The 14,837-nt window shown below is 41.3% G+C and overlaps 1 protein-coding gene across 3 annotated transcripts in view; it reads left to right on the top strand.

Annotated features, from left to right (window-relative positions):
- Positions 1-14,837, top strand: part of TOB1 (transducer of ERBB2, 1) — a 108,868-nt gene that overhangs the window by 56,766 nt on the left and 37,265 nt on the right. The window contains exons 5-6 of one of the 3 annotated variants that reach the window (XM_083430091.1): positions 9,213-9,306; positions 11,550-11,647. The exons of the other annotated variants lie outside the window; for them this stretch is intronic. Coding sequence (XP_083286217.1) covers positions 9,213-9,306; positions 11,550-11,647 — 192 coding nt within the window. The remainder of the gene's footprint in view (positions 1-9,212; positions 9,307-11,549; positions 11,648-14,837) is intronic. 3 annotated transcript variants of the gene reach the window in all.

The following is a 14,837-nucleotide window of genomic DNA, read 5'->3' as shown; positions in this document are numbered from 1 at the left end:
AAAGTTTTTATGGCTGAATGTGCAATTGTGTGAATCTTTCGCTTTGACTGCTTCTTTAATGAAAAGCAGCATTGGATGCTAAAACCAAGACCAAGAAGAGAAGGGAAGTTGCTCAACCCTTTTTTCACTTGTCTGTTCCCCCCACAGCTCTTTTTCTTTCCACGTAGGAAAAGATATGAGAACCCTGTGTCTTTTCCCTTGCGGCTGGTAAAGCAGCATGAAGAAGTGATTTTGAGTGAAGTGGCAAAAGCCCTTAAAAAGGGCAAAGAACAGGCAAATGAGGGGTATTGCCCAGGAAGTGAGTGTTGCCAAGTGAGAGCCCCAAGGACCAGATAGAGGGGCCTGGAGGGCTGCCTCGTGCCCCTGTCCCTGAGACTATTGTGATGTTTAGCAGCAATATTTCTAATAAATTAATCACATAAGTTTGTTGCAGAGCCCAGTTCAAAGTGCTAGTTGTCACGTTTAAAACCCTAAACAGCTTAGGGTTATCTGAAGGCCCACTTGCCGCTCTGTTATCTGCCCAGCCATTGAGGGTATCACTTGGATTTATGTCCCAGCATTGTCTGAGGTTAGGCTAGGTGTTCTGGACAAGGCCTTCTCAGCAGTGGCACCTCTGTTCACTCTTTGGACCTCCTTCCCTCAGGTGGTGCATTTGTCTCCCTCCCTTTTTCCCCCTTCAATGGATGATAAGCTTTTTACGATGACTGAGGCTTTCTCTTGTTTTCTCCCACATGTTTGCTATGTTTAATCTGTGAATGAGGCTATTGCTAGGTTGTTGTTTTTTTAAATTTGTTTGGTTTTGATGTTAGTAGTGCTGTATTTTGTTATGCACTTTTAACTCCTTGTCTGCTTGCTATGAGAAAAGTGCAAATTAATATTTGTACTTTTGGCTGAAAAGTACAAATAAATATTAACATAACATATAAAATTTCCTATGACATTTCAGATACATGTCGCTTGTAAGAGTTCATCATGTCAGTGCAGTCTAGAGCCAGTAATTTGTTAATTTGACACATTTCAGTTGTGCAGTGCAGTAATCAGTTTAAGCTTTGCCTTGCCAAATATAGCTCACTGAGTATTTTCAGATTATGACTTTACCCAGGGTGTTACTACAGGAAAAGACTCCTGCTATAAAGGTCTCCCTTGACTAAGTGAGCATCCTGTGAAAGATGTCACAATGTTCATAGTTTCAATGTATTATGTTGATATATCACTCATCCATAGGAATGGCAAAGTTGTTTCCAGAAGGTGAAATAATCTGATAAACAAAGGGAATTTGCAAAGGCAGCCACTGTGAAATATGGGTATAGCTGGAATAAATTAATCAACAAAAAGCTATTGGTATTTAGGTGTTGTGTTGATGAAGCTTCAGTCCTATATCCTTTTACCTACAGTAACTCCAGCTAAACACATTGAGGCTTACCTCCACATCAGCGAATACTTCATATATGAAGAAACTACTAACCTTGTTTTCTGAAGGCAGTACCCCCTTTGAATTTTTGCCTCCTTAAGGCCTTACTCTGCCTTTAAAAAAACACAACAGCCAGCAACCCTTCTGCTCTGGGCAAATGTACAAAACCAACATGATGAGCAGTTTATTTTGCTTGTAGACTCACTACTGAGCACTATAAAGAGCCATGAATATTTAAACACTGGCTGCCTAGTCATCTTCTGTTTGCATTCCACTGAACATTCTACTGATGTAGCATGCCAACAGGGATGTTTGCGGGAGCATAAAAGAGAATGTGAAAAATATATATTAAAGCAATGCGTTTGTTCTAAGAGTATTCACTCCCGCAGAAGAAAAAGACTAGCCTTTCTTTCAGCCTGCGTGTGTTTTCAGCAACCAGGTTGGCAGTCAATGCCATGTCCAAGTTCCAAGTGAATTTTGAGCAATTGCATTTTCTCTCGGTTTCAGGTCACTGAAGTTTTCCCCCCAGCTCCCAAACCCATGCAAGGCAAATGAACCTGAGTCTCTGCCAGCTTTATTTTGGAGCATAAGTAACCTGGACATTTCGCCAGCTGTTGCTTATGCTTTCATGGGAATGTTTTATATAGTGCAGGTGATGTGTACAGATACACAATAGCTGTTCCTTCTATGAAATATGCAGCATTAGATATCAGAATATTGATTTCAGCCAGGCATTTAGGGTATTTTCAGACATGAGTTTATTGTGGAATTGGTGATGTTCATGCATGCAAGAGTATTGGAGTCTACACAACATTGTCATCAAAATGCCAGCCTATGCTTTTTTAATGATTGTAGGGGAGGAAGCGCTGAGTGACATATTGTTTGCCAGTTAGCTCATGCTGTCTACCTTTCTGGTTTTTTGCCTTAGCAGCAGCTGGCAAAAGCTTCTACATGAAAGAGAACAGGTTAATGGTTTGGGAAAGTCAATAGGAAAGTTTCTTAAGGACATTCTTAAGGATATCAGAAGGATCAGCAGGCATTAAAAGCGCCACTGGATTTAAAATATTTATATCTCACTTTTCTAGTTATATTGTTTCATACAATAAAGTGTGGACACTTTCTGTGGTTGCTCCCTGGTCCTAGAATTGCCTCCCAAAGAAGTTAGTCTAGCCCCATCCCGGATAGTTTTTAGGTGGATAGTAAAAATTATGGTTTATTTTGTCTCATTTTCAGTGGTTTTAACTTCTCTGCTTTCTTTGCTTTTACCCTTTCTTTGCTCTTAATTTTTGCTTAAGTGATTATAATTTATTAAATTGATGAATGGTTTTATTGTTTTAGCGTCACAAGTATTGCTTGGTTGGCCCTTGTTTAAGAACGCTCTGAGAAATATTTTTTTTTAAGTGTAGAAAACATTGCCAATCAGGAAAATAGCACCACGTGGCAACCTCAGAATCAGCAGTGGCATGTGAGGAGGGTGGATCGGCAGTGTCACCCTCTCAGTGGCAGTGCTGTGTTCACCAGGATGAAGATGGGTGAGATGGCATCAAGATTGGGGTGGTTTCAGGTTGGTGGCATCTCCATGGGTGTGGAGGTTCCCCAGATAAGTAATGTGCAAAAAAAAAAAAAAAAAGCATACACTAGGGTAAAATGTGCATAAAAATACATACATTAGCGAAAACAACATACAAAAATGCATTATATTAAGAAACATTGCTTTGCAAAAGTGTGTAGGTTAGGAAAAATTGCATACCTATGTGTATATTATGAGATTGGCATTTTGAAACGTTGCTAAATTTTCATGAAGACTTTTTTTAAGCAATGCGGAAAAGTGGAGAACTGAACTTAAGACTGGAAAAATGAAAAACTAAGAGAATCCAAAATGATCAAATTTTCCTATCCCTAAAAGTATGAAAGAATATCTGTGTTTGAACATATGAATGAATCTGAACCTTATAAATGAAACTCGAAATGTAGTCGAAAAGTTGAATAAAGGATTAGGGAATGAAGATGAAAAGCCTTCAGGACAACCATTTTTTAAATGCCCCAGCAATGGGTGAATGAGTGTTTTGAGGTTATTCAGTCAAAAGCTGTCTTTCATAAAAAAGAAAGCACTCTGTACCTATTACTTACCCGTGGCATTAGCTGATCAAAGAAGCTGTGCAAAGCCAATGTAAACATTCTGATTCCGTATAGAAAGCACTTGTTATCAGGGATGTGTTGGGATTGGAGTTCATAGCACAGAGGATTATTTATCCAGTATGACGATAATTTTTCGTTGGCCCACACTGGATTTTCCAAAGCTGAGAAATGAAGGTCAGGAAGTAACTCTATCTGGAGTTATTTATAAACCAGGTGCTTGCCACTTATAATAGTGACATTTGACATGGGGAGTTGTGGTGGGGGCGGCACACCAGTGGTGTGTATTGATTACCAGCAGTTTAACAACCGCTTCCTTTCAGGACCTCACCAAAGGGCTAAAATGTGAGAAAGGGCTGCTGATACTCAGTGGCAACACTGATAAATGTAACTCATTGAAAAATGCAATCTAGACAGACATGATTTGCCTAGACTAAAGGCATCTTTCATTCACATCCAAATAATCAAATAGTAACATTTATTTTTCTTTCCTTAAACTGGATTGATGTCTTGCCCTCAGCTTAATTATTTCCTTGGGGCTTTGTGTTTATGTGAAGTTGTTTGTTGTTTTAAGTTCTAGGCAGATCAGAACTGTTTAAATGTGGTCCTAGTCAAAGATTTTGTGTTGAGGATCTTGGAAAGAGCACTGTGTACATACCTAGCAGGCCAGCTCAAGCAACCGTCTCATAAAGCTTGTGCCAAAGCTCATCCCATATAATTTGTTGACACTCAACAGTGAGCAATGCCTATTGCTTTAGTACTGAGGTTCTCAGACTTCATGCTCCTTCATGCTCCCATTAGGCAGAGTGAGGTGGCCACTTCAGGCCGCTGATTTGACCGCTGTGCAAGGGCAGCTAATTGTTACTTAAAGTAAAGGTAAAGGGACCCCTGACCATTAGGTCCAGTCGTGACTGACTCTGGGGTTGCGGCGCTCATCTCGCTTTATTGGCCGAGGGAGCCAGCATACAGCTTCCGGGTCATGTGGCCAGCATGACTAAGCCACTTCTGTCGAACCAGAGCAGTGCACGGAAACGCCGTTTACCTTCCCACCGGAGCGGTACCTATTTATCTACTTGCACTTTGATGTGCTTTCGAACTGCTAGGTTGGCAGGAGCAGGGACTGAACAACAGGAGCTCACCCTGTCACGGGGATTTGAACCTCTGATCTTCTGATCGGCAAGTCCTAGGCTCTGTGGTTTAACCCACAGCACTACTTACTTCATAGTTATATTTTTACTTCCAGGCAAGGAGAGAGGTACTTGTGGGATTATCTACATCAGGTGCCAAAATGAACTTGCTGGCTTGGTTGCTCTATACCTTACTGTTGGGGGGGAGAGGGGGCACCATTTGCTCTTCTGCCTCAGGCAGTGAAATGTCTTGGGCCAGCTCTATCTGAGAAGAGACCATTGTTCCTGTTTATACTGTATCAGCAATGCTAAAGAGAGAATTAAAATGGATTTCCCTTTCCAAAGTTTATTTTATTTCTTAGCTCACTCCTCATTGGTAGGAGGTCAGGGTACAACATAAAATAAGTTATAAAATAAAAAAACAGTAAAACAAAAAATATGAAATACACTGTAAAACAAAGACAGCTAAGTACAACTAGACAGATAGGGAGACTAAAATAATTTAAGCAGCGCACAACACATTATCTGTATACATGTGTGTATGTGTGAGGTTCCAGTTTCTATCCTCACCCTTCATTTTTGTGATGAATTAAGATGGCTATCCTATCACAAGTATTTGATCTGAAAGTAAAGGTAAGTTTTATTTGTTCTTTTATGCTTTACCATATTGGCTTATGGCCAAGCCTCAGGCCATCCTCATTCTGCTGCTTTTAAAAAACCATACAAATGTTGCCTGTCATGTTAATACAATGGGCTGGAGTCAAGCTGCTTTCTATTTATAGCTTTCTTGGAACTAAGAAAATGAGACAAACTGAAAATATATGCTTAATCACCCCCAGGAAAAGCTACCATTATATTTTTGGTTGCATAAGCATACTAGATTGGAAAATCTGGGATCTGTTCAAGACCTTTTGATCAGAGCTTTGCAAGTGCAGAAAATTAAAAACACAGACAGATGGGGATTAGAGTTGAGCATCGGGAGAATAATTTCCTTTTTTAATTTTAGTTCCACCCATGTATAAAAAGTATTAACAGCCCAGTTATGTAACTTGCATCAAAGCTCAACTATATATGGAACAATAATGCTAAATGTAATTAAGTCATTACACATTCTGTGTTTGTTTTTATGGAGAGGAGATTATTTTCACATGCATGAAGAAAATGCACCAAGCATCCAGAAAGATAAACAGATGGGCCAAAATCACTCATCCAAACTTTTTTGGATGCTGAGAGTTTGGATACCCAGTGCTTTTTTGTGGGGGTACTCAAGGGTACACAGTACCAGTGCCTTTTTTCTTTCAAAGTTGAAGACGGTTGGGGAAAACCAATTTTGCAAGAGATACAAAGAAGAAAGAAACACCTGCTTCTTGTTCCCTTAAGAAACCTCTCATTTTAAAACAGGATTTTTTCCTTACAATTATGTTGCATACACAAACAGAACACAACTTACATGTTCTAATTCATCTGAATTCAGTTTTAAGAAATGAGAAGTCATCCAGGAGGAAACAGAGCATGTATATAAAAATTGTAGCTAAGAAAGCAAGAGTAAGATGAGGTGAACAGCAACAGAGTTGAAGATCAGCACAGAAATAATCCTGGAAACAAAACAACCCCCCCCCCCAAAAAAAATCCCCCTGCAAAATATTAGAGGCAGAGGGGAAATATAACATTAACAAAGAGATTGAACTGTGGACAAAACTTTCAGGAAAGGACCACAGAAAAGTTGGGGAGAGAGAACTGCTCACAGAAACTTTGAAGGAATTACCTGGCTTTTAAAAATAATAGCAGATGGCTATACTAAGGACTATCAATTATACTGCAGTCCTCTGCCCCCACCCTGCCAGCTTATTTCCTTCTCATTAGAATCAATGTGAGGGAAACTTGTCATAACTGGATGGTGAGGAAGGAAAGATGCAACCCCCCCCCCTTCATGCATTTCTCTTTTGCCCTGTTGGTACAAACTGAGCAGAATACAGGAAAAGGTGTTTTGCCTGCCTTTGGCTCCATCTCCCCCTTTTTTTGGTATTGCCCTGCCTGAGTTTTTTCTAATAATCTTGCTGAATCCTTTTACTCTGCAGTCATTGGTTTTGTGAGAATTTTCTCCTAAGATTTTGAATTGAATCAAATTAACTCCAATTTCAGAGTAGTTACTTGTCTGCCATGAAGGTCAAGGGACTTTCCCCTTGTGTGTATCATAACACTTCAGAGCTGATTCCTCACGCCATGCTTTCAACCACATTTAGGTAATTTTAGACTCTGGACTTAATCTTATGGGGCTTCCCACCCCCTCTGACTTTAGATGGTCATGTGTACTACGTAACTTGCTTCAAAATGTGGTCAGGCAGTCATGCTATGGTTTTTGGAGGCCCTCTTTTTGCTCATTCTTCTGAGCAGGGGGTCCTGGAACTCTGCCCAAAAGTCCCGCCCTGATGTCATCATTACTGTTCAGTGTTCACATAGGCATGATGGTGGTAGTTTGCCTTTGAGAACATGAAGGCAAAACTTTTGTGTTGTACCACCAAAAGATTAAAAGAATCCAGACAGACATGTCTATTTTAGCCTGTTGTAGCCAAAACAGCAAAAGGACTTGTGGCACCTAGAAGACTAGCCAAATTATTGTGCCATAACCTAAGAGAGAAAAAATATTGCCTTCATTTGGGAGCCAGACTTCCCCAACACTCAGCTTCCTGGCTTTGTTTCTTTGATAGTTTAGATAAGCAAACACTGAGTGAATTCTAGACAAGGGCCCTTTGAAGGCCCTTCAAATATCATCGGAGCAGCTCTGGGACTATCTGTTCTGCAGCTGCGAGTTCCTAGGGAGGAAATAGAGGGTGAAGCCCAACTGGAACAGGAAACAGAATGCCTTGCTGCTCTAGAAGAAAGGGCAGGAGCTAGAATTCCACAGATCCTGGTGTTTTCCCCAATGTAAGCAATATGAGCATCTTGATAGCCACATATGTTTGTGCAGAACTAGATAGATATATCCAAAGGCATGCATCAACAACAAAATTATATTTATCTAGTAGCTACCTGAAAGGAAACACTGCTCAGCAACTGCTCTATTTTATTGTCATGGTCACAGACCCAGAATCCTCACAGATGCAGAGCCCTCCTACAACAGCTCTAAGGAGAAGATGGATCCACTCCCTATTACTTCATCCTCATCCCCTGAACCCCCAAAAGACACATCTGCCACCAGATGCTGATGAAGAGAAAACAGTCTCTTCAGAGGATCGGGAAAATTCCAAAGAACTTTCCCCAAAACAGACCCTACAGCTTGAAACCCCACTGTCTAGAGCACAGTGGCGTAGTGTGGGGGGTGCAGGGGGGCGGCCGCACCGGGTGCAACATCTGGGGGCACGCGCTTGCACTTGCAGCTCTCTGCCCCTACCTGGCTTCGGTAGGGTTAGAGGGCGCAAATTACTTGCCTTGCCCCGGGTGCTGACAACCCACGCTACGCCACTGCTAGAGCAGCCTTTCTCAACCTGTAGGTTCCCAGATGTTGTTGAACTACAACTCCCATCACCCCTAGCTTGCAAGGCCAGAGCTCAGGGATGATGGGGGTTGTAGTCCAACAACATCTGGGGACCCACAGGTTGAGAACCGCTGGTTTAGAGAAAGCCTCCAGTTAAGAAACAGTCTTTGGCTCTTTAACTGGCCATTTGTGGCACTTGGGGCATAGAGCTTCTAGCTTGACTACCTCAGCCAAATTATAAAGTTCTACCACTTGCTCCAATACAGTGCTGAAACAGCTTGTATTTTTTTACTGGTTCTGCAGGACACTAACAGTAGTCCAGAATCAGCACTTTGGTCTTTGTCCAAGGTCCTGATCTTTCCTTGCCTTACCTCCCTGTTCCAGAACCCCAGGCCTGCAAATCTCCACCATGGCTTGGGCTGTCACTTTCCCTTAGTGGTGGACCAAGACCTTCTCCTGTGCTTTCTAGGCGTGGGTCCAAGTGGTTTTTCGTTTGTCCAATCTTTTTCCTAGGGGAATCCCGCTGTTTATCACCAAATCAGAACAAATGTCAGTCTGCAGAAAGACCAATTGATGTTTGTTCCAATTCAGTGGTAAGCAGTGGGTTTTCTTGGGAGGAAGTACCCAGACAAGAAGAATGGATGAGCCCTTTTAAATGGGTCTATTCTGAGTAAAACTTAATTGAATACCACCCATTGCATGTACAAAGAGCAGAGAGGAATGATGTACAAAAACTGGCAGTTGAGAGGAACAAGTCAACTCTCACTGAATGAGATGGCAATGGGGTACAACTAATAGATAGCTAATGTTAGCACAGGGCTAACAGAAACTTTCAGAAAACCTGTGGCAGTCTGCTCTCTTTCTGGAAGTGCTCTAAAACGGGTGGGCAACCTAAGGCCTGGGGACCAGATGCGGCCCAATCACCTTTTCAATCTGGCCCATGGACAGTCTGGGAATCAGCATGTTTTCACATGAGTAGAATGTGTGCTTTTATTTAAAATGAATCTCTGGGTTATTTGTGGGACATAGGAATTCATTCATATATTCTTTTTTCAAAATATAGTCCGGCCCACCACATGGTCTGAGGGACGGTGGACCCGCCCACAGCTGAAAAAGTTTGCTGACCCCTGTTCTAAAACTCTGACAAGGGAGGCCAGGTCAGTGGAAATAATGTCAGAGAAACCTGAAGCAAAACTGACAGGCTACAGTTCTTGTTTGTACCAGTATTGCAAGGGGAGGGGGTTCACCATTTTATTATAAGTTGACAGCCCTTAGCACCAGCTAGGTACCAATAAGCTTGCCTTTTGTCTAAAATTATATTATTATGAAATATGCTTTTTGTTTGCTATGCTACAAACTGCTCTTGATTTTATTCTGGGGATAAAATGTTCCTTGCATAAAGAGTCCATTTGCATTAAATCAGTGAGCATGTACCCAGAAACATCAATTAAAGTTAATAAGATACTTTCGTATGGCATCAGGAAAGGTGGAATCATTTAAAAACGGTTAAAACCACTTCCCTCTGGTGCTTATAGCAGCAGGGTAGCTGTAATCTCTTGTTTTTCCTTTCCTCCCTTGGAAACAATAAAATCCCTTAAAGTTTACCTTTTGAAGCATTCTTAAAATACAATCATATTAATCTTTAGTCAACCCAAAACCAATCTACAGTTTTTGCTTATACAGTAAAATATCTCTTATCCTGAATTCACTAATCCTTGTTCTGGATGTTGCATTATATAACTCCCACACAGGTCTGGCCCTACCATTAGCCTGAGTGAGGTAGCTGCCTCAGATAGCAGATAGGAGGACTGCAGCCCCACTGATATTCCTCCTGTGTCCTTCAGCACCTAAGTTAGCCTGCTACCCTCAGATGTAATGATGTGCACTAGCCCATTGCTAGTGTTGAAGTGAGATTCAGTTGCAGCACCATCTTGTCCTTTGCCCCAGGCAGTAAAATGTATTGAGCTGGTTCTGCTCCCACAATAACTACCATGGACAATTATATGTATACAAACATGGTAGTGAGTTTCCTACTGCTCATTTGTTCTCACTTGTTGTCTTTTTTTAACAGACTCACAAGACATTCACTGTTTTCTTACAGTGCCTGCCATTTGCTGGAAACTAGCAAAGTTTTACCTAAAATTAGAATAAGAATTCTTTCCCAAGAGATCATGCAGAGGGTTGGACTTAGATGACCCTCGTGGTCCCTTCCAACTCGTATGGTTAATAAATCTCTATACTGTTCTAATAACTGGCCCATGTTCCTTCTTAAAAGAATGTAACTGATTTGCCATTGGAATGGTTCACACATAGGTTTTCTTCACCTGATAGCCCCATTTAGTGCCAACTACGTGAGAGGGTTCTGAGAAGGCACCCAGGTAACCCTACCATGAACACTGACATGCACAATAGTAATAAATAGTTGACATCAGACTGAATGGGGCCCTATATGTATGGACGCAGACATGTCTGGACAGCTTCTATGGGGATTTAACCTGGGGTGAAAAGAAGTGTAGGGGGTTAGGAGGTAGGAGGCTATCCAACAGGTGCATCACTACTTTAAAGATTAGATCAGGATATAGATTTCTTCAACATGCAGTGACAATGGCAGTTTAGATCAAATGTTTTGGGATCAGTCCAGTTTTCTTCTCTAAAAAGCTGTTCCCATCAAGTTGCAATGATGGGTTTTCACTGTCACAGTATGCCCTAATAGAAGGGGTGTGTGTGTGTGTGTGTGTGTGTGTGTGTGTGTGTGTATTCAGCTGAACAAACTATTTGGAAGCTATTATTCATACGCTTAACTTCACAGTGGATTGCATGCATGATTCAGCAGCTAAAATAGTTCTACTATCTTCACCTTCAGATATTCATTTTATTGTTATTGTTACTGTTATGGGTTGTTGTTTTTAATCCTTACTCCTTAGGGCCAAACCTGTTCCTATTTCATCACAGCACTATAATGAATTGCGGCATACAAAGCTTGTCATACAATCTGCAGTGCTAGAGCAGAGCAGAGAGAATCTTTGGGGTAGGTTACCATAGAAACACTGACGTACTGCCTGGCTAACAGGACATTGAGTTCTTGAATGAGAGGCAGTTTAAAAAAAGAAGAAGAAGCTGTTAAATGGCTGAAAGCCAATCCAGCTAAACCATAGCTTTGGATCTTCCTGCAGAGTACAACTCTAAAAGCTGGGGAGAGGGGGTGGGGTGGGGTGGGGAAACTGCCCTTCCCTTTATAAAGTTATTACTATTGTACAGCTGTATTTTATAAAGAAGGGAAAGCAGCAGCTCTAGAAAATAATTAAACTGCTAATCAGAACAGAGTCAAGTGAGAGTGCCAGAAACATGTCAGCACCTGAGGCTGCAAAATGTCTCAAACCTGCTTTGCTTCTGTCACCAGATGCAGTGACCCGGCTGCCTTTATGTCAGTAGAAATCCAAGCCGCAGGGTTGCAACCCAGTGGCAAAGTCCCCCAGGCTGGCCCTGGAATTAGGCAAGGTATTTTCCTCAAGTTCTGCATCTGTATTTTGAAATGTGTCATCCTCTTGTCTGAGGAGGAAGAACCTTCTTGGCTGGAATATGATGCCTGGGGGTGATCACTCAGAAGAATAAAACAGGACTGCTGTTCTGCTTTCCCCATGTATGAAAACTAAAAGAAAAAGTAGGGTTGACAACTTTTTCTATTGGCTCCCCTTTTGTACCTTTAACAACAGTCTGGCATACAGGATTTGAACAGAAAAAGATTTGATGGCATGGTGATAAAATGATGAGAAAAGCTTCATTTGCTTTGTTGTTGTTGTTGTTGTTTAGTTGTTCAGTCGTGTCCGACTCTTCGTGACCCCATGGACCAGAGCACGCTTTATTTCTGTTAAAAGAAATATTTATTGCTTTATTTCTGTTAAAAGAGCAGGCCCAATAAATTAAAAAATATGGCTTCTAAGAAAATTTAGCCTGGTTCAGATGTAACCTGGCTATCTTGGTCCAAGAAACCACGGCTTGTGCCTGCATATTCCCGCCTCCACTTTCTTCATGTGCTATAATGCAAAATTTCCAGTTTGACAGAACACAGTTTCCAGTTATGCCCCAAGCTGCAATTTTAGATGGTTGCAGTACACTTGAGAATAGTGGAACCACATGGAGATAGTCAATGGCATGCGTCTTTCTTACACAAACTCTGCCTTCCCTCCCAGCAGGGTGAAGGTTGAATTGGATGAGAAAGGCCCAAATGATTGGTTACACCCACATGATTCTTCAGTGCTGTTGTGTGGCATTGGGACACTCAGAAGTGCCTTCCCATCTGAAGCAAGCTTCCAGGTGTTCTATCTCCTGGTGGCTAGAATAGCAACTTTAATACCAAATCAGTAGTGGGGGAAGCAGTTGTTACTGGAAGAGGTGCTTCCTAACTTGGGGGAGTGGCACTATTCCCTCTCCCAATTACTGTTGGTAATCACTGCCATCATTGCTTATGTGGCTTATGGGTGTTGGGCATGCTGCAAATAGCACTCTCAATACTTGGATTAAAAGCTATTTCACATTCCTGTTTTTCATTACATTGCCAGATATTTTTCTGATTTGTATCTGGTTTGACATCACTATTTCTTACTGCAAAAATAGTCAAATATTAAATAATACATGGTGTGGAGGGAAAGCCACTTTTATTCAAGTGGCTATTTGCATGTGTGAATGAGCCATCAGAGAGCAATCCACTCAGACAGAACTTTAGTATTACCCCACATAAAGCTTTTCAGTGGAGTCAGTTCACACATATAGGGCACTTCCAGACTTTCAGATATCTGGGTAGTTGAAGTTTCCCATGGCTACTATATCTCTCATTTACAAAAATAACTTTACTAATATTTCGTTCATTTTGCATCCTGCTCTTTCTTGTGCAAGTTCATAACCCTTCAGAGCAGTCAGCAATATATATATGTGTGTGTGTATGTATATATATATATATATATATATATTCCACAACGCAAATACTTACAAAATGCTTTTGGTATGTGGCACACTGCAAGCACTTTAAAGATAATCGCTACTTCATAAATAAGAATATTCTTCAGAGTCAGAACACATAGATCGCTTTCATCTAAGAATTAAAACTTCAGTGGCAACTTTCCTATGTGAAGCAAACCTAGTGAACCTGCAGCAAAGGCAACTAAGATTCAGTGCCAGCAAATAATGCAAATTGAGGCAAATAAGAATAGCAATCCTTTATTTAGTAGGCCTTTAATTCAAAGGTTTAAAGAACACTATGTAATGCTGCCTCTGTTTAGGGTTCAACAACTTTTGGCCCTTCATTTAACATGAAAGAGGCTGCCTGTATATATAAGCTGGGAAACCAAATATGCTCCTTTAATTCTTCTCTCTAGTTGGAAGGTTAGAACTGATCTCTCCAAAGCAAAAGCATCAGGAAAACTCATTAAAACTCTTGCATGCCTTTACAATTATGCCCAAGCCACCAAAGTCTTTGAAGCAGAAACCACAGCGTAGATAGAGAAGTATTTTTTTTACTGACACCAATTTAACAAAATAAACTATTATTTTCCGCCAAGTTTGCTGAAGCATTGTTATAGGTGGTGCTTATTTAATCCTGGAAGTACAGGAACAGCAAGTTCAGTTATCTAACTAAAGAAATAAAATGAAAATTGGAGTGGGGTATGAAAGGTGTGCTTCTGCCTGATCTCCAGTGTGTGTGTGTGTGTGTGTGTGTGTGTGTGTGTGTTTAAAAAATAACAACATAGGAATGTGAGCCAGACTTCCCCCTGTAGTAGCTGAATGCCTTTTAAAATTATGTAAAACCACCACAGTGGGATGCGGGTGGCACTGTGATCTAAACCATAGAGCCTAGGGCTTGCCAATCATAAGGTCGCCAGTTCGAATCCCAGCGACGGGGTGAGCTCCCATTGCTCAGTCCCTGCTCCTGTCAACCTAGCAGTTCAAAAGCACATCAAAATGCAAGTAGATAAATAGCTACCGCTCTGACGGGAAGGTAAACGGCGTTTCCGTGCGCTGCTCTGGTTTGCCAGCTTAGTCATGCTAGCAACATGATCCAGAAGCTGTCTGCAGATAAACGCCGGCTCCCTTGGCCAGTAAAGCAAGATGAGCGCCACAACCCCAGAGTCATTTGCAATTGGACTTAACAGTCAGGGGTCCCTTTACCTTTTAAAACCACCACAGGGCGGCTTTTGAAGATTACGTTCATTTAATCGATCCTGATCTGGAATACCAGCCTTTGGTTCTGTTTTTATAACAGTCAAGTCAGATTAAACAAATACTCCACAATTTGTTTTCAAGATCACCTAATATGGATTTAACACAATTTAAATATCTTCGCATAGTGAGGATGGTTAAACTGAGATCCCCCCTCCCCCCCCATCTTTGTCAAAAATTCTGATTCAGTAAAACTGGAATGTTTTTGCAAACATGAATGTAATTTGGAATGACTTGTTTTCCTGAGGAGGGCCCTGTAACTTTTGAAGAGTTGTACAAAGAGGTAAGCTAGAAAAGGTGACAGCACTAGGTCCGCCTAGCCCTGCAGTCTCCAAGTCTGATGTGGGTTTCATCAGTGACGCATGGGCAGTTGCCAGATTAGTTATACAACCTCTTGCCTGATGCTTCACAGATAAGTTTTTGTGCACATCTTGCTTGGCCAGAAAGCAACATGCTAGCTATGCAAGCAGCACCG

Source organism: Podarcis tiliguerta, assembly GCF_965153285.1.
Source record: "Podarcis tiliguerta genome assembly, chromosome: 2".
NCBI lineage: Eukaryota > Metazoa > Chordata > Lepidosauria > Squamata > Lacertidae > Podarcis > Podarcis tiliguerta.
Note: the sequence above shows the minus strand (reverse complement) of the source record. Positions and strands in the feature narration are given on the sequence as shown.